Raw genomic sequence first — 24,109 nt, forward strand, 5'->3', positions numbered from 1 at the left:
TTTGGGAAGTTATAACAGTGTCACTTTATTGAGCATTGATGATTACAGCAACAAAGTATACAAAATTAAAAAGGCTTGGGATTTAATTTTACTATTTAGAATTATATGCGGTCCCTTTTAAAAGGGTTGAGAATATTTGCATAGAAGTAAAATATCATATTAGAGTCACTCCAGTTAATTTAATAAGATGCGAAATTGCTATGATGTCAGAACATTCTTGAAAAGTTAAAAAATGCCATCGACTTTTTAGATGTTTTGTGCATAATTTGGTGTCCAAAAGACCAAATACCTGACCAAATACCTATTTAAGCTTAACTCCGTTTTCATTTCAATATTTCGTTGTTATGTATATCTCTTACTTAAAAATTTTCCCTGTTGGTTTGATATTAAAAATTCAATGTCACAAAGCTAAAATTGACAAGGAGCGATCTTCATGTTCTTAAATAGTTTGTGAGATACCAGGATGTACTTTTCCTCTTAGAACAAAACCTGTTTTAACATTCGTTCAAATGTGTCCTCCAGGTAGGCTTTCCAGGTGGTCATAAAAGGAGGACTGTTCATTGCTTCTTGTCTGGAAGGGATAGATTTGATCATTGTTAGAATCTAATTAGAACCAGATCTGAGCGTTATCCGGCTGCTCTCTAATGAGATCTTATTCTTAAGCCAGCCAGTTTCACAACTTATCTAAAACCAAAAATTTTAAATAATATTAAGTTTTCTAGATTCTCCTTCCAGAGAAAGAAACTTAACTGAAGAGTTGAAAAACCTGCTATTATATATCCAAAGGAGTACGGCTGTGTAATGAGTTGTTTGGGAACAAAAGTCATTATTGAGTTACCTAATTCAGATTTCCAAATTCTAATATACAGATTTAAGCACATAATATTGAAAATTCTAATACACAGATTTAGGCACATAATATTGAAAAAGTAAAATGAGACAAAATAAAAATTGCAATGTTTTCTCTTATCTTTCACATAAGAAAGCTTCTTTCATATTAGTAAAGGGACTCGTTTTCCTCAGAAATGGTTCATCTATGTTCTAAACCAAGTTCTAAACCTAGATGCCCAGTGGCCCACATAAAATATAGAATGGACAAGACTGACCATGCCAGCTGTCTTTTATAACAAAAGACAAGTTAAGAGGAAACAACTTTTTAGCAGAAACAATTTGACAAAAGAGTAATGAAATACTGTGTTTCTTCAGAAGAAAACTATTTCTCTTATCAGACTCTACCCACTTAAGGTAAGTCTTATGTGGGAGAGACCATGGGAAAAGTGTGGACACATTTTGGGAACCAGGGAAACATCTTTTAAAAAATAGCTTTGGTCTATGGCCATGCCACCCTGAACGTGCCCAATTTCGTCTGAACTCGTCTGATCTCAGAACTAGTCTGATCTCGGAAGCTAAGCAGGGTCGAGCCTGGTTAGTACTTGGATGGGAGACCACTTAGGAATACCAGGTGCTGTAGGCATTTTAAAAAAAAAAAGCTTTGTTTTTATTTATAGGTAGATAAAATATGGTGGTTAAGCCTCTGTTATTTAGAGTCAGACTACTAAAGTTCAAACCCTTGTTTAACCATTATGTGGCTATGGCCATGAAAATTCATTCATTCATTCATTCATTTATACTGTGCTCGTCATTGAACAAGAAAGATGAGATCCCTGCCCCCTTGGAGCTTATGTTCTAGTAAGGAGAAACAGAAAACAAACAAATAAATAAACATGCATGCAAATAAGATAAATTTAGATGAGGATAAAAGAAGAAAATCATACAGAGAATCATTGGCAGAGAGAGATGAGGCTGCATTAAGTTAATATGTACATTGAGGTGCTGACCTGAGGGAGGGTGCCCAGATCAGAGGAATAGCTTTTCAGGCAGAGGGAACAGCAAATGCAAAGGATGCACTCTGATAAGCCTGCAGGTTAATTTGTTTAGGCTTTTTCTGGAAAACTGGGAAGTACCTGAAGGACTTTAAGCAGGAGAATGATATGATCTACACTGCACTAGGGAGAGAGAACCCTCATGTCTTCATCAGGGATGACACAAGCCCTTTTCAGAGAGGGCACAAGACCAAGCCCTTTTCAGAGAGGGCACAAGACCAAGCCCTTTTCAGAGAGCAAGAAATTCAAAGGAAGCCAACTGCCCTACAAGGTCAGAATTCAAGGCAGATGGCTGAGTTTAGATGCTGTGGTTCCTGATGGTGGTGGTGGAATGAGGGTAGGGAAATCATGGCTTCATAGTAAGCCAATTAATAAAGGAAGGACAAGTTTTTGAGTGCTCCACTGAACTGGACTTAAATCAGGCTTTCCTGGTGTGGCCGATTCTAGTGATATTCATGTTTGGTGCTTAGTAGAGTGGATCAGAAGCTTTCTGGACTCTATCCACTTAAGGTGAGCCTTGTGTAGGAGAGGCCAAGAGGAAAAGTGGGCACATTTGGGGAACCAGAGAAACCTTTTCAGAAATAGTTTTGTCTTTATTTATATGTAGATAAAGTATGGTGTTTAAGCTTCAGTTACTTAGCGTCAGATAACCTGGGTTCAAACTCTTGGGTTTGAACAAGAAAACACCTTAGGTTTATAGAAATTGTGATCTTTTTTAGCCTTCCCTTTTCTCCACATTGTGTGGGTAATAAAAGGATTTACCACATGAAATAGTAAGGATGAAATAAAGCAATGAATATAAAGAGTTCACCCAGTGGCTGGCATCTGGCACATAGTAAGAACTCAATAAATGTTACCAGTAATTATTATTATTATGTAATACTCATTATCTCAGCATTTATTCATCTTATCCTTATTGAATATGGTCATGCAGCCATACCAGATAATCTTATAATTGCCTCTTACATTTCTCTCCTTTTCTGAGACCCCCGTCCCCACTTTCCTCAGGCAACTCATTTGTTTCAGGATTTTACCCAGGATCCACAGACAGACATTCCTCTTGGTGAAATAATCACAGCAGCTCCTGCCACAGACAGAGGCTGGACCGAGGCCTCGCATACATTACCTCGATTGTTAGAACATCCCTAATGTACTCCACTTTATAGGTGAAGAAATTAAGTCTCAGAAGGAGAAGTGATCCCTGCAGGGTCACTCAGTCAGTAAGAGGCTAATCTGGGATTCAGACTCAGGTCTGTTTGCTCCTGATATCCCTTAAAAGTCAAAGCATCCATTCAGCCCTACCTCCACTCCCCCCCCACCACCAGCAATAGACTTTAAAAATAAAGAAGGCTCTAAGTTAGGATATCACTGTGATTAGGCCCAGTACGAGGAAAGCTTGAGATTTTCAAGGAGCCTACTCGAGTAAACTCCATATCCAAAAAGTCCTCTAAACTCAAGGGAACCTCTGTGCCAGCCAGGCCAGTGGCCAGTGGCCACACAATATGATGGTATTACTTTGACTGTGACCATGTGGTGGTGAGGAAGCCCCGACCCCCTTCCGGCCTCTTTGTCCTGTTTAGTGCTCCATCTGGCCACCACCCCCACCCCCCAGCACAGGCAGCCTAGCTGGTCTTGACTCTGAGGTGAAGGAGTAAACATTTGGGGGCCCTTTATTAGTTTATTTCAGAAGATGGAGCCTGTTTGTCCCTGGGGCCCGTCCCTCTTTTATGGCCTCCAGCCCTTCTTGACAAATTCTAGTGACTGGAGAGAAAACCGCTTTCTACAGTGGATCATTAAAACACCACCATAAACCCAGGGCCATAAAATATTATTTGCCTGGCATAAAAAGAGGGTAGATTTTCCCAGAATGTCAACCCAGGCCCTGTTTTCTCCCACTGGGAAAGGCGGCACAGGGATGAGATGTCCATAAATTCCTTATCTTGCACTCTGTTTTGTGAAATAACTCTGTTGGGAGAGCAGCCAAAAATATTGATTTATTTTTTCCACAGACTCAAAAGCATTTTTAATGAGTGGAACACGGTGATGCCTTGCCAGTGTGTCTGCAGATGACTTAATTTGAGTACACATACCCAAATGCACACACAGTTTGTGAGAGGAAAGGAGTAGTTAGTTCCACAGACCAGAGGTCTGTGGAACAAAGACCTTTGAAGATGGAGATGGAGAGGCATCGATTTACCTCCTTTGCACTGCCTATTTATCGCCCAGCCAAACCGACCAACACCCATAGTGGGACTGGCTCTTGCAACTAAGCCCGGCTTTCCAGAACAGCATTCCCTGACTGAAGGCTCAAAGTGGATTTCCAGTTGGTTCCCCTGGACATTTTTCTCCGGAAATAATCTTTTCATTCATGCATGCATTCATTTGGTCATTTGATGAATACTATTGAGCACTTACTAAGTACCAGGCACTGTTCTGAGCACTGGGGTTACAGCTATGGAAACACTGTCACAGGGCTTATTGCATCCTCATGGGGTATAATCTCAGCACACCCATTACGAATATCAGATAAAATTCACAATCCTTCATCTGAAGTCCTTGGGGCCAGATAGGTGTGTCGGAAATTTTGAAATTTTTTTTTGAAATATAAAATAGGGCATATTATTTAGTTTGCAAACAGCCTCAGTGAGCTCTGGGGAAGTAACCAGTAACCCAACATTGTTTACATTTCTTCTGTGAAAAGTATGAACATTCACTTCAACTGGGATAAATTAAGACTATAAATGGTCTTGTCATGTGAAGTCTAGTTTTGTCACCAAAGGAATTTAAAAACCTGTTTTCAGAGCTGCTTTTTGTAGAAGAGCAGTATTGAGTGCCCAATAAGTGCCTGGCTCATCCTAAGTGTTCCATGATCATTACTGTTCATTCTCCCACAGAGAGGCTAAATGACTTGTCCAAGGTTTCACAGCTACAAAGTGGCAGAGAGGGGATTGGAACTCCAAATGTCAGAGTTCTCACTCTTAACCACTACCTAACACCATCTTCCACTACAGGAAAGACAGCAAAGCAGGAAATAAAACTGTTGGGGCTGGGTCTACACAAACAAGCAAAGGCAATTGGAGAGAAACAGGAGATAATCCACATAATTCGGAACAGGGCAATTAAAAAGGGGAGAGGGGTTGTGGTTTGGGTAATCAATGTTCCTCGACTGGTTATATGGGTGGGGCAAATTCTTAAGGTAACAGCCTTTTCCTTCCTGGGAATGGAATCATCTAAGCCTACTGCCTCTGGGCACTCAGGTGCCCAGTGGCTTCAGCACACTTTGGGACCTGCATTCTTAGCCAACTCATTTCCTGCCACCTCTCAGTGCCTCCCTCCTCTCGAGAACTATGTCCGAGGAGGAATGGACACGAAAGGCATCACTGGGGTGCCTGCCTGGAGATTCGTGAGCTTCCGTAGTCAGGAGAATTCCAGACTGAAGCCACTGGGCAAAACGGAGTGGGGAGAGGAAACTGCGGTAAGGGGGATTCCCCGTCTTGTGTAGACTTTTGCCTCCCATGGGCAGATCTCACGCTAGATGGGAAAACTAGGAAATGCCCACGAGTTGTTAAGTGGCCAAGGCCTAGAGAGGGTGAGGGGAAAGTGGACTCAGGAGGTGAAAGAGAAGGTCTCAAGGGGATCTTTGATAACCTCGGGCTCCTCCTCCTCATGGCCGTGTGTGCCCCTAGAGAAAGAAAGCGAGCCCCGCGGGAGCAAGGGTATCTCTTGCAGTTCGTGGGAAGCCCACACTTGCCATTTTGGTGCACCCAGCAAAGGAGGCCAGACCTGGGGAATGGTCCAGTCAGCTGAGACAAGTAAGGACCAGGAAAGGAGTGCGAAGTGTTCGGGCATCGTCGCCAGAACCTTTCCCTGCGCACGCTGGGGTGGTCAGCCAGGGGTGGGATTGGGGGACCGAAGTAACAAAAAAAAACAGCCACCACCCTCAAGTACCCAGGCTATGGATTTTGCCCCTAAGGTCAAGTGCATGCTAGATGAATGGTGGTAGCAGAGTGTGTGCGCGCGCGCGTGTCATCTCTCCTTTTCTGAGACCCCCGTCCCCACTTTCCTCAGGCAACTCATTTGTCTCAGGATTTTACCCAGGATCCACAGACAGACATTCCTCTTGGTGAAATAATCACAGCAGCTCCTGCCACAGACAGAGGCTGGACCGAGGCCTCGCATACATTACCTCGATTGTTAGAACATCCCTAATGTACTCCACTTTATAGGTGAAGAAATTAAGTCTCAGAAGGAGAAGTGATCCCTGCAGGGTCACTCAGTCAGTAAGAGGCTAATCTGGGATTCAGACTCAGGTCTGTTTGCTCCTGATATCCCTTAAAAGTCAAAGCATCCATTCAGCCCTACCTCCACTCCCCCCCCACCACCAGCAATAGACTTTAAAAATAAAGAAGGCTCTAAGTTAGGATATCACTGTGATTAGGCCCAGTACGAGGAAAGCTTGAGATTTTCAAGGAGCCTACTCGAGTAAACTCCATATCCAAAAAGTCCTCTAAACTCAAGGGAACCTCTGTGCCAGCCAGGCCAGTGGCCAGTGGCCACACAATATGATGGTATTACTTTGACTGTGACCATGTGGTGGTGAGGAAGCCCCGACCCCCTTCCGGCCTCTTTGTCCTGTTTAGTGCTCCATCTGGCCACCACCCCCACCCCCCAGCACAGGCAGCCTAGCTGGTCTTGACTCTGAGGTGAAGGAGTAAACATTTGGGGGCCCTTTATTAGTTTATTTCAGAAGATGGAGCCTGTTTGTCCCTGGGGCCCGTCCCTCTTTTATGGCCTCCAGCCCTTCTTGACAAATTCTAGTGACTGGAGAGAAAACCGCTTTCTACAGTGGATCATTAAAACACCACCATAAACCCAGGGCCATAAAATATTATTTGCCTGGCATAAAAAGAGGGTAGATTTTCCCAGAATGTCAACCCAGGCCCTGTTTTCTCCCACTGGGAAAGGCGGCACAGGGATGAGATGTCCATAAATTCCTTATCTTGCACTCTGTTTTGTGAAATAACTCTGTTGGGAGAGCAGCCAAAAATATTGATTTATTTTTTCCACAGACTCAAAAGCATTTTTAATGAGTGGAACACGGTGATGCCTTGCCAGTGTGTCTGCAGATGACTTAATTTGAGTACACATACCCAAATGCACACACAGTTTGTGAGAGGAAAGGAGTAGTTAGTTCCACAGACCAGAGGTCTGTGGAACAAAGACCTTTGAAGATGGAGATGGAGAGGCATCGATTTACCTCCTTTGCACTGCCTATTTATCGCCCAGCCAAACCGACCAACACCCATAGTGGGACTGGCTCTTGCAACTAAGCCCGGCTTTCCAGAACAGCATTCCCTGACTGAAGGCTCAAAGTGGATTTCCAGTTGGTTCCCCTGGACATTTTTCTCCGGAAATAATCTTTTCATTCATGCATGCATTCATTTGGTCATTTGATGAATACTATTGAGCACTTACTAAGTACCAGGCACTGTTCTGAGCACTGGGGTTACAGCTATGGAAACACTGTCACAGGGCTTATTGCATCCTCATGGGGTATAATCTCAGCACACCCATTACGAATATCAGATAAAATTCACAATCCTTCATCTGAAGTCCTTGGGGCCAGATAGGTGTGTCGGAAATTTTGAAATTTTTTTTTGAAATATAAAATAGGGCATATTATTTAGTTTGCAAACAGCCTCAGTGAGCTCTGGGGAAGTAACCAGTAACCCAACATTGTTTACATTTCTTCTGTGAAAAGTATGAACATTCACTTCAACTGGGATAAATTAAGACTATAAATGGTCTTGTCATGTGAAGTCTAGTTTTGTCACCAAAGGAATTTAAAAACCTGTTTTCAGAGCTGCTTTTTGTAGAAGAGCAGTATTGAGTGCCCAATAAGTGCCTGGCTCATCCTAAGTGTTCCATGATCATTACTGTTCATTCTCCCACAGAGAGGCTAAATGACTTGTCCAAGGTTTCACAGCTACAAAGTGGCAGAGAGGGGATTGGAACTCCAAATGTCAGAGTTCTCACTCTTAACCACTACCTAACACCATCTTCCACTACAGGAAAGACAGCAAAGCAGGAAATAAAACTGTTGGGGCTGGGTCTACACAAACAAGCAAAGGCAATTGGAGAGAAACAGGAGATAATCCACATAATTCGGAACAGGGCAATTAAAAAGGGGAGAGGGGTTGTGGTTTGGGTAATCAATGTTCCTCGACTGGTTATATGGGTGGGGCAAATTCTTAAGGTAACAGCCTTTTCCTTCCTGGGAATGGAATCATCTAAGCCTACTGCCTCTGGGCACTCAGGTGCCCAGTGGCTTCAGCACACTTTGGGACCTGCATTCTTAGCCAACTCATTTCCTGCCACCTCTCAGTGCCTCCCTCCTCTCGAGAACTATGTCCGAGGAGGAATGGACACGAAAGGCATCACTGGGGTGCCTGCCTGGAGATTCGTGAGCTTCCGTAGTCAGGAGAATTCCAGACTGAAGCCACTGGGCAAAACGGAGTGGGGAGAGGAAACTGCGGTAAGGGGGATTCCCCGTCTTGTGTAGACTTTTGCCTCCCATGGGCAGATCTCACGCTAGATGGGAAAACTAGGAAATGCCCACGAGTTGTTAAGTGGCCAAGGCCTAGAGAGGGTGAGGGGAAAGTGGACTCAGGAGGTGAAAGAGAAGGTCTCAAGGGGATCTTTGATAACCTCGGGCTCCTCCTCCTCATGGCCGTGTGTGCCCCTAGAGAAAGAAAGCGAGCCCCGCGGGAGCAAGGGTGTCTCTTGCAGTTCGTGGGAAGCCCACACTTGCCATTTTGGTGCACCCAGCAAAGGAGGCCAGACCTGGGGAATGGTCCAGTCAGCTGAGACAAGTAAGGACCAGGAAAGGAGTGCGAAGTGTTCGGGCATCGTCGCCAGAACCTTTCCCTGCGCACGCTGGGGTGGTCAGCCAGGGGTGGGATTGGGGTACCGAAGTAACAAAACAAAACAGCCACCACCCTCAAGTACCCAGGCTATGGATTTTGCCCCTAAGGTCAAGTGCATGCTAGATGAATGGTGGTAGCAGAGTGTGTGCGCGCGCGCGTGTCATCTACCTGGAATGTTTGGAGAATGGGGAGGATTGAGAACAAGAATTGAGCTCCAGTTTGAGGCACTGCTTGGGTGGCTGAAGGTGGGAGGCACACACATCCACCAACCGCGTCCCGCCTGGGTCCCAACAACTACAGGTGTCTGGAAGTGTCTAGAATTTCCAGTGCCAGTAACCCGGTTTTGCCGAACTTCGCAGGCTTCTCACCTTTGGGTACCCGACAAGATCCACCCGGCAAGACCTTGCGTCGCATCTGGATGCGCTGTGTCGCCGTCAGATGCTCAACCGTGCATCCCGATACCTAAATCTACTACACTGGGGGCTCTGCAGGATGTGTGAGCCTGCGTTATCTTCAGCTCTGGGAATTAGGGACCCTCCCCCGGGGGTAAGATTGGGGAGGAGATCCTACAAGAGATTCCGTGCCAGGGCAGCAGCCCCCGTGCAGCCCCAGTGGAAGTGGCCTTGGGACAGGCGAACCAAGGGGTCCGGCCCAGGAAGTTGGGGTTCAGCCTCCTGCGGGTCGGCGACTTTGCAGGGAGCGCAGAGAGGCGGACGGAGGGCAGGCAGCGGCTGCAGAGTGGACCTCTCTCTTTCAGCAGATGCCTGGGGGATGGGGAGTTGAGAGAAGGGGGCTCCAGCAGGGAGTGTATCCCGCCCCTCTGCACCCCAGCCTGTGGTACGGCTTTAAAATCCTGCGGAGTTTGTCATAGGCCGGCCTCACTACGCATGCGCATAGGCAAAGTTGAGTTTTTTTCTTTCTTTTTTCCTCCCCTTCCCTCTCTCTCTTCAGCAGCCTTTGGTTCTGCAACTTAAAAAAAAAAAAAAAAAAAAAATTCTCTAAGAACACCAGGGGGAAGAGGAGTCCGGAGAGAGGGAGGGATAAAGTGAGGCAGTTGGCCAGGAGGGCTGGGGGTGGGTGGGGGGGACGCGGTCGCTGCGGTCGGTCAGTCTGTCTGAGGGACACAGGATCGCGTGGAAGGCTGCTGCAAAACTCCAAGGCGCCGCCTCCGCGGTCCAGAGTCCGGTTCGGTGCGGCCGCTGCCGAGCGAGCTCCTCCCGCCGCAGCCGCGGTGCCCTCGACCGCCCGCCGCCCGCCTGCTCGCTCTCCCGCCCCTCAGGCCCGGGCGCCAAACTAGGAGGTGGGCAGTCGCGCCGGCCATGGACCTCCGAAGCTGAACTGCCGCCGCGGAGCCCATCGCCCTTGCCCCTCCCCAGCCCCACGCCCTCGGTCCCCTCGCTTCTCGTCGCCTTTCGCCCTGGAAAGGCGGGGAAAAGAGGGGGATTAATCCGAAGAAAGATAAAAGGGGGTGGGGAGGGGGACCCCTTGTCTTCTCTGGGGCAATCGACCCCGAAACCGCCGCTCAGCAGAACGTCGGGACAACTTCTACCTATTTTGCGCCCCCTTTTTGCCAAACCCTAAAATGAAAGGACAAAAGTTGGCGCTGACTCTTACAGCTCGGATGGCGACTTGTGCGTTTTCAGCGGCATCTCCAGGAGAAAAAGCCTTATGCGCCTGATTGTTCCGTGGCCCCCAAGCTGCGGTGTGTGTGTATGTGTGTGTGTTTGGGTGTGTGTGTGTGTGTGTACACAGACGTCCACACACTCACTCGCGGCCGCAGGATCAGCGCCTGGAAGCAGACGTTTCGGCCACAGACTTGGAGAGGAGGAGCTGGAGATCAGGAGGCGTGAGCCGCCGGGAGTTTGCAAAATCCGTGGTGTGAATGAACTGGGGGCACCTGGGTGCACAGATCACCCCCCCTCCCCGCCCCAGGCCAGAGTTGAGTAGTGGGGCATTTTTTTTCACTCTCTTGTGAAGAATTTTTTTTTTTATTTGTTGTAAAGTCTTTTGCACAATCACGCCCACATTTGGGGTTGGAAAGCCCTAATTACCGCCGTCGCTGATGGACGTTGGAGAAGGAGCGCCTCGCCGCGGAACAGTCGCCTGCGCGCCCTCGCCGGACCCGCGGCTCCCTTGTTGCGCGTCAGCCAGGCCCTGTCCCTGCTGCGGGCCGGCGGGCTTCCGCGCCCCCTCGGTTCCTCCGCGCATCCCAGCGCTGCTCCGACTCCGACTCTCAGACTCGGGCTCCAGCAACAGCTTTGGCTCCGATTCCCTGCGCCTACCAGACGCGCCCCGGAGGAGCCCGCAGCTCTGCGCCGGATTGTCCCTCTAGGCTTAACCCGGTCGCTCTGCTTGGATTCCTCCGCTGCCCTTGCTCTGGTGGCGACTTCCTCCCTGGGCCCCCTCCCCCTCTCCAGGAAGGTAGGTGTTCTGAGCTCCACCGACGCTCATCACTTTTTTTCTTCTTTTTCTTTTAGAAGTTAACTGAATCCTTCCCCCATCCCTCCTTTTCTCCAGCCGCCTCGAGAGGCTGAACTTCCGCGGAGCTAGCAGGGACTCCTACCCCTTCGCCCTCTACCCCTTTAGCACTGCCTCTGTTTCCCGGGAGACCTCTTGTCCCACCAAAAGTTCTGCAGACCCTTTCGACTTTGGAGAAAAAGTTAGAAAGAGCCAGGGCAGAAAAACTGAGTGCAGTTCAGGGACGACTTTTCTTTTGCCCTGAGAAATTCGAGGGTAATTTACTATGTACATTTCAGTAACAGGATAATGATTCAATTCAACAAATATTTACCAAGTGCCCACTGCGCGGGGCACCAAGAAGGTGTGTGGCCAAGGCTTGGAAAGGGGAAGGGGATTCCTCGGTTGGGAGACCGGAGAGCCGGACTAGGGGCCCCAGAGCAGCGCACCTCCTGCCCTCGGCAGCCAGAGGCCAGGTTGCAGGCTAGCCTTGGCCAGGGAAATCTAGCGCTGCAGGCCCTGCGCCTTTAAGAGTGCCTGGCGGGGGGCCAGCGCGCACCCCGGCGCGGGGAGCAGGGTCGCGTTATTAGCATTATTAGCCGCCACTGGGTGAGCTCCGGCACTTAGCAGCGGTGATGGGGGCGGGGAGTGCTGGCGGTGGTGGCTCTAATCCTGTCGGCTGAGAAAGCGCGACCCGGCCCCCTGCGCGCAGAATCTGCCTTGTCCTTTGGAAACATTTGGGCCTCCGCGTTGGGAGAGCGGGAGGGGGGCAGTTTGTGAACTCTTGTTTGTTTTAATTGTCAGTTGTATGTTAAAGCCGAGTCACACACTCCGAGGGTCACCGAGAGTTCACTTTTACGAAAAGTTAACATTTCTTCCTGCAATATAACTTGCTATTTTCCAAACCTTTCCTCTATCCTCCAAGTTTCTATCCTTACTTCCATTTTTCTTGATCTCGCCCATTTTTAGTTTTCTAGAAAATAAGGCTGGAATTGGAATTAGAATGTTTCCTAAAGGCAACCCTCCCCCCCCAAAAAAAAGAGTTAAAAAGAAAAAAAACAAACAAACAAACCTGGAGACCCCGCGGCCTTGTTTTCGTTTCCAAACCGTCTGGCATCGGGGCCCCATCTCGTCTTTCTTTAAATGGACAACTCGCTCTTTGGAAGTCACTTGTAGCCAACAGTGGGGATCGCACCTCCTCAGCCCCTGCCCTACCACCAACGTTCACTGTTGCTCCAGCCAGATGCGGATATTTTGTTTCTAGACAGCATCTGCTAGGGGAGTTTGAAGAGGGCAATGCTGAGAGCGCGCAAGCGATGGAGAGGCAGTGGAAATTGTGTGTGTGGATTTGTACCCTGTGTGTGTGCGGGGGACGGGCCGGTCGGGCGGTAACGAGTCAGTTGTTCTCTGGTCTTAGGCATCCTAGCCTTAGTCTCGCACAGCCCCTCTCCAGAGGACCCCCACTCCGGAGGCTCAACTCGAGAGTCTCTCTTGCCTTTTCCCTCCCTCTATCCGAGCGTTCTGGTGCACAAGGGGTTAGTTAGCAGCGTGCGCGCAGTGCTCAGCTAATTCCCAAGGCCTTTTCTTCCCCGCCGTGCGGTGCCGGCTGCCCCCTATTGGCTGCCTTGAGGTAGGACGCTTCGGAGTCGGTTTCTTGGGTCTAGCGGGTAGCTAGCTTAGTTGTTCGCTTCTAGTTCCAACCTCTGGCTGCGCACGTCCCTCCAGACCACCAGGTCCCACTCTCCGGGGATGGCCGCTCCGAGACCCCCAGAGGCGAGCTTCATTGCGCATAGCTGCAGTACGGAAGGGACCGTGGGTTCGACCCAGCAAATGGGGTTCGAGCGAGGGGAGGAAGGGTTGGTACCTCTTCTCCAGTGCATAGGAACAAGAGCTTCGCCCTATCAGAGGCCTTGGGTCCGGCCTTGGTGCTCTCACCAATTTTCTCTGTAATCGAGGACAAACGTTACTTTCTCTTTCTTGCCCTCAGTTTCTTCATCTATTTAAAGTTGGAGTTGAAACTGTCTCTGAAGAGTGGGGGTTAAACTTATCTTTAACTTTCTTTCTTCCACTGGACACTGCTATTCCTCTGGACAAAGCTGAGAGCCTGTGTTGAGAGAGTTAGACATCCTGTGTGAGAAGGTAGAAGTGGTGTGTGTGTGTGTGTGAGAGAGAGAGAGCGAGCGAGAGAGAGAGACAGAGAGACAGAGAGACGGGGGTGGGGGGACGGGTGGAGGTGTCTTGCGGTCTGGAGAGCCTTGTCCCAGGGATGGATGAGAGGAGGCAGGGAACAGAGCTAGACTAGACTTGGCTAGTCTTCCTCCCTTAGAGACTCCCTGTAACCGGACCTACTGTAGATTCGGAGTCGGAGCAATCAGAGGTTGCTCAGGTTCCTTGCACTGACTTGGGCTCTAGGAGCTCCCTCCACCTTCTCTCTCCCCACCCCCACCTAGCGCACTGGACACCTCCCGGTGCCGTGGGGCGGCCGCGGCCCCGGCTGCACCCAGGCTAGATGCTTAGTGGAGCGCTGGCTCCTAGTCTGCTCCACTAAAGTGGACTTCCTATCGGCCTCGGCAGTTCATCCTTTATCATCCCCTCCCACTTCTCTAGGTGTTCACCGACTCAGGACGGCCCAACTTTGTGGCTGCAACCGGGTTTTTCTCCCACAATTTTCTTCATATATCTCCTTGCTTTGTTGAGGGATCACGGTGGGGAAAAGAACGTTTATTTCCTACCGAGAGCTGCGAATCTTGGAGTTTTCTACCCTTTTCACCACCGCGAACCCAGGTCTAACTTACTTATTCCTCCTAGTTGGTATCCCTCATCATTTCCATTCCCAGACTTCGGGGGGAGGGTCCGGGGGGGGGAGGGAGGCTGGACACAAAGAGCCTGGTGGAAGGAGGTGCCCAAATCGAATGAGGTAGCGCCGGTGACGGAGGAGCAAGGATCGTATCCTTGCCTTTGTGGAATTTCTCTTTAAGGGAGGCGGGCGAAGGACTGGGGTGCTGCGCGCGACTGCGCGCGAGTTCCGATGCTTTCTGCCGCCTGCAAACATGCTCTAACCAGCGTGACGGTTTCCTTTCTCTCACCCCTCATTACTCACGATCCGCACCCCAGTTGATAAAAAGGGGGAGTTAGGAACACCTTCAATCCAATGCGAAGGCTTTGGAGGAGAGACAGAATAAGCAGTCACTGCTTTGAGCTGCTCTGGGCTGGAAACCAGGGCGCACGAACGCCCTACCCTTACCTTAACCCTCCCCTGCGTTTGAACCCCTCAAATACATCCTCCTCCTCATCGCACATAGGGAACAGATTCCGAGGATCCTTATAAAGTCGGCTTCCTCAGGCCCTGAAAGTGTTCGAAAACATTTAGTCCGTTCTTTGGTAAACCCAGCTTCTGCCTAGAACTTTTGTTTTACCCTTTTTGGTATGACAGTCTCCGGAGAAGTCTCATTTCGTAAAGTCTTTCGGGTCAGATCTCTCGGTAAACAAGGCAGAGATGTTTACCCCACAGAGTTGGTGTATTTATTAGTGAATTCTCTGTGGGTTCCTTCACTATTTCAAACTTGTGGGGCCTTTTCTTGGTTGCGCAGGTTTTAGAGCGGGAAGAGGGCCAAGGTGTTTCCCGGCAAGCGCGCGGGGTTAAGTGGAAACGCGACTCGCGGGGCTCTCCTGCGGATCCCTTTGGGGACACTTCCCGCCTACCGCCAGCCTGGAGAGACCCGAGTCGCGGAGACCTAGTGGCCCATTCCCAATTGGCCCCAGCTCTGGGATAGGGTGTACTTTTCCCTGGGCCTTCGGGCCGAGAGTGGGTTCGGTTTGTGTGGGTTCGGTTTGTGTGGCTTTGCCTCTAACAAAGAGATCTGCTGTAATCCGCCGAATCTGTTATCAATTTCTCGGCTGCCCGCGCCCCGCCCCGCGTGCCCCGCCCGTCAGGAAGCTTGGAAAAGAGCACGCGGCCAGCAGCGATACGCGCCCGTGGTCTCGGAAGCACACCGGAGCGTGTGTAACTGTGCACTCGTGTGAGTGTGCACTCGTGTGAGTGTGCATGAGTGTGTGCGCGCGCGGCCTTGGCCGCCTATGGGGAGAGTCGGCTTTGCAGCAAGGGCCGCGCGCGAAGGCAGACCTCGCAGCCCACCCCTCCCCCGGAGGAAACTTGACACTTCGGGCGGGGGTGGGGAGGGAGACCACGACTTCTCCCTCCTAGGCTGGGGAAACCTCAGGTTTCTCTTCTCTGGGATGCACCCCCAGCTTTGTGCCATTTTGGGGACGAGCGAGCTACGGGCGTGGAGCCCTAGTTAGCGGGCCCTGGGGACCACATAAGCGTTTCCTCTAGGAGTCCCGAGGTGTCCGGGCCAAAGGGACGGCTGACAGGGAAAAGCCGTGGCAAGCTCTTGAGCCCCTTCGCGTTTCCACGGCTGCCTAGGTCCCATCAGTCCCTTTTACGGCGCAGGCTCCAGGCCAGGCCCTTCAGCCGTCTGGAGGAGGCTCACCTTTCCTTTCCCAAGGAAGGAGCTCCCTCGGTAGCTGCGGGAGGGCGCAGCGCGGCCGGGTTACACTTATCAGAAATGTAAAAGGGGATTTTGGAAACCCGCTCCTCCCACCCGCACCCTCCACCGCCTTGCTCCGCCGCCGCCTACAGGTGGAGAAGTCACCAGTGGGGAGGATCGGCAGCCGAAGTTTCCAAGGCTGCCCCTGCCCCGAAATTCTTGACGACGGGAATCTTTGCCGCCCGGGACTCCACGCCCTGGAATCCAGGGATCTCAGCCGCGGCGCGGGAGCCAGCGCATCTCTGGCCCCGTCAGGGCTGACTCTTACCAGCTCTGGCCTTGCCCTGCACCCTCACCGTTCGGGACTGACCCGACCGAGTCTGAATTGGGCTGGAGGGTGGGGTGGCAGTGTTACAAGGCCAGGCTCACAGTGCTGCGATGGAGAAGTGGCCGACCACTCCAGACCAGGGCCAAAGGAAACCGGAGTCCCCCTTGGCTTCCTTTCCCCTTTCTCCGTGGCAGCTGCCAGGAGTGGGGACGGGAGGGGCGGGAGGGATAATGAAAAATGGGAGGAGGATTGTGGGAGACCTGGGAAGGGATCCTCTCCGAGTACAGCGGGACCCAACCCCCTTTCTTTCCTCTGGGGTGCCATCCCTTCTTTGGGTACACTAAGTCCGAGGAGGAGGCCGCAGGCAGGGGAACGCACTGTTTTCCGGATTCCTTGGTTGGAAGAGCAGATCTCTCTCCTCATTGACTCCTGTTCCCCCATCTCCTTCTCCCCACTCCCATCTGGCTGAAGAGCGTTCTAAGCAACCCCAGGCTGCCCTTCCCCCTCTGGAAGTGGCTTCTCCCAAAGCAGCCCGCAAACTGATTATGAAACATACGATGTTAATTCAGAGCTGCATTTCCCAGCTGGGCACTTTCGCGCGCGCTGCTCCCCCGGGCCTCGCCCCTCCACCCCTTGCCCTTCCCTCCCGCGTCCTGCCCCCACCCACCACCCCCGCGCCGGCCACCCCGCCTCCTCCACAGCCGCCCGCGGCGCGCGCTCCACTCGCCTTCGCGCTCCTCTTGCCCATGGAATTAATTCCGGCTCCACTTGTTGCTCGGCCCAGGTCGGGGAGAGGACGAGGGTGGCGGCGGGTTCCCAAGTGAATTCCGGTGGAGGGACCCAGCACAACGCAAACTAGAGGGGAGCGAGGGGGTGCGGGACGCGAGCAAGCAGGAAGGAGGCAGCGCCTGGCACCGGGGTTTTTACTCAACAGCATTGAGACATGTTTGTAATCGCTGGCGTGCCCCGCGCACAGGATCCCAGCGAAATCAGATTTCCTGGTGAGGTTGCGTGGGTGGATTAATTTGGAAAAAGAAACTGCCTATATCTTGCCATCAAAAAACTCACGGAGGAGAAGCGCAGTCAATCAACAGTAAACTTCAGAGACCCGGATGCTTCCGTTGTTTAAACTTGTATGCTTGAAAATTATCTGAGAGGCAATAAACATCTGCTCCTTTCTTCCCTCTCCAGAAGTCGATTGGAATATTAAGCCCAGGAGTTGCTTTGGGGACGGCTGGAAGTGCAATGTCTTCCAAGTTCTTCCTAATGGCTTTGGCCATATTTTTCTCCTTCGCCCAGGTTGTAATAGAAGCCAATTCTTGGTGGTAAGTTCATTCTATGTACATATTTTATTTTATTTTTAAAAAGATTCATTTGTATGATGCTGGAATATTTAAAACTGAATTTTGAGTTTTGGTGCATTTATCTAACACACATATAACATTTTATTTATATATATCTTTAAATCAGAATTTCCATTGAATTTGCTAATATCGTAAAGCTTATCTTTAGCTCCATAGGGAATCAGAACCTATAAATCTACACCTTTTTCTATGAGGCCCTTGTTCAGATGTATGCTTGTAGTACATCATATAATAAAAGGGAACCGAAATTCACTTCTCTAATAATTGTAAGCCTATCTATAAAATTTACTTTCCGCCACCTCTAGGTAGTAAAAGTGAGTTTCAGCTTTTTATCTTTCTGTCACTTGAGGTTATTAACCTTCAGGGTCTGATGTAGGCAGAATTCTAGGAACACAGCTCGACTCCAAGTGGAGAAATATTTGGGCTCAAAATTTGATTTAAAAGAAAAAAAGGGAACTTGAAGTAGTCAAATGTCCCTAAACGAGGATTTCTTTCTAGTAGGGGCCTTGTAGATAGGCTGCAGTATATCCAGAGGATTATTTTTGACGGCGTTCTGGATAGTTTTTCCCTGTAAATGAATAGTGTTTTTTTGATTGTCAAACATGACTTCTGGTCACTGGATACCCTGTCTTAGGTCTTTCACAATCACATAAGGAGCCCTTTTAAAATGTTCAGAGTATGGAGAATTTTCTTTAGTCTATATACTTGTCCCACTGTTCTTCCATCAGTCAAAGAGAACTCCTATCTCCTACCCGTGTCTAATTGTGTCTACTTTCGGCATTCATACATTTTTAAGGCAGATCAGTCCAATTTGTGGGACAAAATGAGTCACTTTCTCTTAAGGTCAGAGGCTTGTCCCCAAAACCGCTGTTTCCCTCTTTTTCTGAGTGGATTTCGGAAATATTGGTTTAGGTATATGGCAGTGGGGGCAAGGAAGGGAATAAAAACTCTGAGGAGCCAGATGGCGGAATGGGGACTACACAATACCTCCGTTTTCTGAGTGGAGTTAAACAGAGGAGTTTTATGAAGCCCTTCTCATACTTTGTCATGAGGACAAGGAGCAGAGAAAAAGCATCTGTGTGCTTGAAACTATGTCTTGCTGACATGCTTTCAGGGGGCCTACCTCGAGGGTTCACGTAAATCTTGAATGCACATCTCCCCCCCTTTTCAGGTCGCTAGGTATGAATAACCCTGTTCAGATGTCAGAAGTATATATCATAGGAGCACAGCCTCTCTGCAGCCAACTGGCGGGACTTTCTCAAGGACAGAAGAAATTATGCCACTTGTACCAGGACCACATGCAGTACATTGGAGAAGGCGCGAAGACAGGCATCAAAGAATGCCAGTATCAATTCCGACATCGGAGATGGAACTGCAGCACCGTAGATAACACCTCCGTTTTTGGCAGGGTTATGCAGATAGGTAGGAAACTGTTTAACATATTTTTAAATATATATATACACTTTTTCCTAGAAAAAGTCCTTAGTATTTACTGACCAGCTTGACAAGGAGGGAATCTTCTAGCAGGGTGATTGCTTGGGAATTTTTGTCACTATTGCTACCGGTGTTAATTCCTGTTCCCACACTGATTATACGTTGTTTTGGACTTCTTTAACCAAACCAGGAGGGGAGCATCAAAGTCTCCTTCGTTTTTCTGAACACTTAATTTTTCTAAGAAACATTTTGTTTAAAATAGAAGCAGCACACTTATTTTTGTTTCTCAAAAGTAGATGAGGAAAGCTGAGTCATTTATGTTCTTCTAAACTTCAGAACTCTTTTTAACTGTAAGAAGGTTCCCAACTTAAGCCATAATTCAAATGTCCCAAGAAGCAAACTAAAAATTGTCCTCTTTCAGAATGCTAGATAGGTTGGAAGTGAATAAGGTTCTAATTTTCCTAATATAGATATTCCCTGAGGTTATAAAGATATATACGTTAAGAGCTTTATTTTTAGTCCCAGAAAGAATTTTAATTAGAAGTGATCCAATTTACATTTGCGATTTTGGCAATTGATATAAAAGCACATGCTTCAGACCTTAACCTAGAAACTTAAAAAAAAAAAAAAAAAAAACTTTAAATGTATCACTACAGACCGATTCTTTATTTTAAATGTGTTGTTGAACTTGTTATTCCATTCAGGGAGAAGATGGCATTAAAACTGGGCTAAAGGCAAAGAATTTGAAAACTCAGTTTGTCTCTGGTTTGGTTTAATAGCATAGGATACTATCTGACAGATGTGGTCCTGTGTGTGTTTTCTAGTGTGAAATTTTAGGTCTCTTTACTTTTATGCAAACAAGCCCTTATAATTAATATGACTGCAGTGACTCCTAAAATAAGAAGCAATTTATCAAAGCAATTAACTGTTTATACTGACTGAAGAAAAAAAGTTGGCTTAATATCCGTCACGGATGGATAAAATGCTTTTTAAAAAACCCTGAAAAGTGTATTCATTGAGAACAAAAAAGAGTTGTCAGTGGATGTTTGAGCCAAGCGGCTTCATAAACTAAAATAATACAGGACTGGAAGCCGTTCTTCTAATTGAATGGGAAAATGGTCTGCAGCCTCAGCCTGCAAAGTTTCATAGGGCTTTGTCCTTCCTGTTAATGATTAAAATGTGCTAATGTATATATACTGGGATCGGAATCTAGGAGTTAAGCTTCAGGAGTTTTCCCTGAATATAGGCTGCCTTATGTAGTTAACTGGGGGTGTGGTGAGGATTTAATTCCCCTGCATTTTGATACTGTGAGTGAGAGAAAACCTTTTTTTTAAGTTATATCAGAATAGTAAGTTGTCAGCTTTACCCCCTCACGTTTGCTTTATGTATCCCCCCTATGTATCCTGCCTTCCTTTCAAATTATGGGGCTGCTTTTTCACAAGTATAGGAGTGTGCAAAAATCCTACACCTCTGATGGTAACCAGAAAGGAAAACAGCAATTGAACTCTTTTTCTGAGTAGTCACTGGAACACAGCTTTGATTTAAGATCCTCTTCTTGTCTTTATACGTAGCCTGTTTTGGCCCGAAACGTTCAGAATAAGCTATCATTTGCTAAGTGGATTTGAGTTCTGCTGGAGATTTATTTAAAATGTGGTCCAAGATTCAAAGAGCCTACTTCCTTAGGGAACAAGCAGAACCCTTGGTACAAAGGCCTATGTTTAATTGTCCCTTGCCAGTATACTCTCTGGTCCTCAGCTGTGTGGTACTACGGTCTGGGTTGATGGGAAGTGGGTGGGAGTAGAACCTCCTGACAGCCTTTGAGGGAGCCCTTCTAGATTCTATCAAGTCAGCTGCTGTCCTGGGAAGGTGAGGACACTTGCTGCATCTCTTGCCAAAAGTTCCCCAGGTGCCTGAGGTCTCAGGGCAGAAAGCTGCTGCTGGGTGGCTTGTGGTGGAACACTGACAGGGCCTTGTCTTTTTTTATTTATTTAAAAAATAGTTGAAGAGAAGAAAAACCAGAACAGCTTTTTGTGGAAGAGGAACATGAACCCAACCCCAATAGTGGGAAAGTTACTTAGCTTTCACTTTTCTATTTAAGGGTATGTTTGAAGAGCATGTGCTAAGGGAACATTTTGAAAGGTAGTGTGTGTGTGTGTGTGTGTGTGTGTGTGTGTGTGTGTTGTGTGTGTGTACTCCAAAGCACTCAGAACACCAAGGACATGGAGAGCAATTCTTGTCCGTGAGAATCTGACCCTGTGATGGGGCCAGAGTCTGAGAAACTCAGGGCTGCCACTTCCAACCCCTCCTCAACTCATTTTTCTAGGGTGCCAATTGCCTTGGAGGCACTGTACACAATCGCCTCATGAAGGGCCCACTCTTCATTTTGGAAACTTTCTCATTTTTCATCATGCTACCCTTTCTTCCAGCTTTTGTCTCTGTCTCTTCTTTGTTTCCATGCTGTGAAAAGATATGTCAGAAAGGCGCCATTTTTAAGGAGTGTGAGGATCAGAGAGGATGTAGATTCACAGGGAGGAAAACCTAACTGAACCAGCAGTATTCCATCCAGGATGACTGTCACACAGGCTATTAGCCAAAGAGCACTTTTCATACTGATGTTTTCCCTGCAGTGACCAATTAGTTTAGAGACTTCTACCAGGTTTGTATTCTGGGGCAAAAAAGGAAATGCTTAAGATAGACTTATGAAACAAACAGCATTGTTGTGTTTTGTATAAAAGCTCTTTTATGCTCTGTATACTCATAGGACAGTGTCTTATTTTCCTCTGTCTCCAGAGGATTGTTTATCTCCTCCTCTTCTAGCTACCTCTTTATTCTACAAGTCTTCCATCCAGGGCCACAGTGTTTTCTGTATTATCAGTGTTAATCCCTAAATAACTCCCTAGAATCTGTCTGCCCTCTTCATTTCTCTCCACTCCCCGCATGTTCTATGCCTCTCTAATTTGAGCAAGATAGATGTTACACCCCACGGGAACTTTCTGGATTCTCCTGCCAACCACCAGTTGACACCTTAAGTTATTCATTTTTTAAAATGTGAGAGGGAAGGTCTGTGGTAAATCGGAAACATCGCCATTCCTAGAAGAGGGATTACAGATGGTTGTAGACTGAAGTGTGGAGCGGAAGTCCGAGAAAAGGACAGCCTGCTGGATCCTTGCATTGGCATAGCCATCCTCCTGCAGAGAGTGGGCCTGGCTGGGGCTGAGGCTGATTGTCAGCCGTTCTTATGTCACCCCCTTCCCTCCACCCCACAAAAAAAATTGATAGTTAGCAAGTTTTTTAAGTATAGGAGAAACTGATTCTGGTACAGGGATTCTAGTGCCAGAAGGGGCCTGTTTTTCCTAGGCATCTAGTTCAGTACCCTTATTTTACAGTTGAGGAAAGTGAGGCCCTCCTCATCCCACCCGTAGGCCCAGCTTCAGCTGGCCTGGTGTTAACCCTTTCTCTTTCATAGTACATTTTTATTAAGTGGCTTCTTGTTACATGCAGAAAAGTCTTCAAGTACAAGTGGAGATTAAGGTGGTCTGTGATTACCTCCATTTTTCTCCTTACAAATAGAGCTCCCCGATATAACTGTTTTACAAGGACATATAGTCTTTATGAGTTTTAGGGAAGGAGAAAACTTTTTCCCCTAGGTTTGCATATTCTTTACAAGTTTGGGGAAGGAAAAAGCTTTTTTTTTTTTTTTTTTCTCTTCCCTTTAGATTGTGCTTTTCCCCTACTTGCTATTATTCTAATACTTTGAGGCACAGGCTGTCAGGGAGTTGCGGAAGTGATACTAGAAAGGCTTTTATTTTGGGAGAGGGAGTTATTTATCCCAGAACCAGCAGGCTGTTTTAAAGGTAGACACTCATCCTCTTGAATAAGAAGTATCAGTCCAGTCTGCTTGGGATTTAAGAAGAGGAAAATTTCATTTACAACTCTCTAGGAAGGTTTAGAAATGTCCACTGAGAAAGTCAAGAGCCTTGTCCTGAGACAGATTTCATTATGCATGATGGAGCTGGGGGCCGGAGGTGGTGGTGGTGGTGGTTACATTGCAGAAGGAGGAGGGTGAAGCTAGGCTAGAACTAGTCCCGCCACAAGCGTGGCTGCTGTAGTGTCTAGGTTCCATTGGGAACTCAGACTTCCCGAGGCTCTAAGCCTAGCAAATTCTATGCTCCCTCTGCCTTATATGTAACTCAAAATGAAAATAATTCAACCATTAAAATAAGTGTAAGGAAGTTAACCCAAATTCTGGCTTTTTCCTCAGCGACTTCTTTCTTGTGCATTTTTGGAAATGTTTCCAATATCTTCAAAAGGGTTATAGAGAAAATCAGTCCAGCACTGCCTAGGATCCTGCCTTAGGCTCTGAAATGTCAGAGCAGAGATATCAGGGATGTGCTACTTAATCCTTTGTCATTTGTTGCTTCTGTAGGTTTGGGGGATGTCTCTCGGCTTCCCTTCCAGGTGGGCGCAGGGCCTGGATTTAAGTTAGGGATGTTTCCCATCCTGGGAAGGCCCCGCCCGGGACAGCACGTGTGCGAGCAGGCTTTCCTCTGTCCTCACCTCCACCCGCACCCCTCACAGGGCCAGGGGCTGCTGGGCCTGCTGTGTGTCGGGGGCTCTTCCTGTCCCCTCCGCAGCGGGCCCCGGTGACCTGCGTCCTCGCCTGCAGGCAGCCGCGAGACGGCCTTCACGTACGCGGTGAGCGCCGCGGGGGTGGTCAACGCCATGAGCCGGGCGTGCCGCGAGGGCGAGCTGTCCACCTGCGGCTGCAGCCGCGCGGCGCGCCCCAAGGACCTGCCGCGGGACTGGCTGTGGGGCGGCTGCGGAGACAACATCGACTACGGCTACCGCTTCGCGAAGGAGTTCGTGGACGCGCGCGAGCGAGAGCGCATCCACGCCAAGGGCTCATACGAGAGCGCGCGCATCCTCATGAACCTGCACAACAACGAGGCTGGCCGCAGGGTGAGTGCCCCAGTCGTGTCTCCATCCCCGACTCTCGTTCCCTTAACCACGCTGGGCCTCTTCTTGTCTCTCTACCCCTCCCTCTTCCAACCCTACCCTCTATAGTTTCCTTTCCCCTTTTCTATCTCTCTGCGGCATCTCGGTCTCCCTCTCTGTCTTCACCCCTCTTTCTATCTTTTCAGGTCTCTTTCCCACTCGTCCTGTTTGTCTCTTTCTCTCTCACTTTCTCCTTTATTTCCAACCCCCCACCTCCACACACGTAGGCCACAGC

General features: G+C 48.6%; 1 protein-coding gene, 1 long non-coding RNA gene and 1 pseudogene across 11 annotated transcripts in view; 2 read left to right on the plus strand and 1 right to left on the minus strand.

Annotated features, from left to right (window-relative positions):
• LOC111746603 lies at positions 1-9,695 on the minus strand. Its single transcript, XR_002783195.1, has 2 exons — positions 9,178-9,695; positions 1-571 (listed from the first exon to the last, which is right to left on the minus strand). It is a non-coding gene; the product is annotated as an uncharacterized LOC111746603 (long non-coding RNA).
• Positions 1,329-1,474, plus strand: LOC111746623 (annotated as a pseudogene).
• The window catches only part of WNT5A (Wnt family member 5A), a 22,256-nt gene continuing 6,433 nt past the window's right edge, over positions 8,287-24,109 (plus strand). The window contains exons 1-4 of one of the 10 annotated variants that reach the window (XM_023537600.1): positions 8,287-8,418; positions 17,273-17,406; positions 18,617-18,867; positions 23,546-23,838. In XM_023537600.1, coding sequence (XP_023393368.1) covers positions 8,305-8,418; positions 17,273-17,406; positions 18,617-18,867; positions 23,546-23,838 — 792 coding nt within the window. In that variant the 5' untranslated portion in view covers positions 8,287-8,304. Of the gene's footprint in view, positions 8,419-9,681; positions 9,712-9,910; positions 11,231-12,944; positions 13,065-13,098; positions 13,123-13,285; positions 13,406-15,165; positions 15,286-16,303; positions 16,478-16,734; positions 16,866-17,272; positions 17,407-18,616; positions 18,868-23,545; positions 23,839-24,109 lie in introns of those variants that run through there. The other 9 variants (XM_023537603.1, XM_011371820.2, XM_023537602.1 and 6 more) reach the window with 9 other exon arrangements.

Source organism: Pteropus vampyrus, unplaced genomic scaffold (assembly GCF_000151845.1).
Source record: "Pteropus vampyrus isolate Shadow unplaced genomic scaffold, Pvam_2.0 Scaffold195, whole genome shotgun sequence".
Taxonomy (NCBI): Eukaryota; Metazoa; Chordata; class Mammalia; order Chiroptera; family Pteropodidae; genus Pteropus; species Pteropus vampyrus.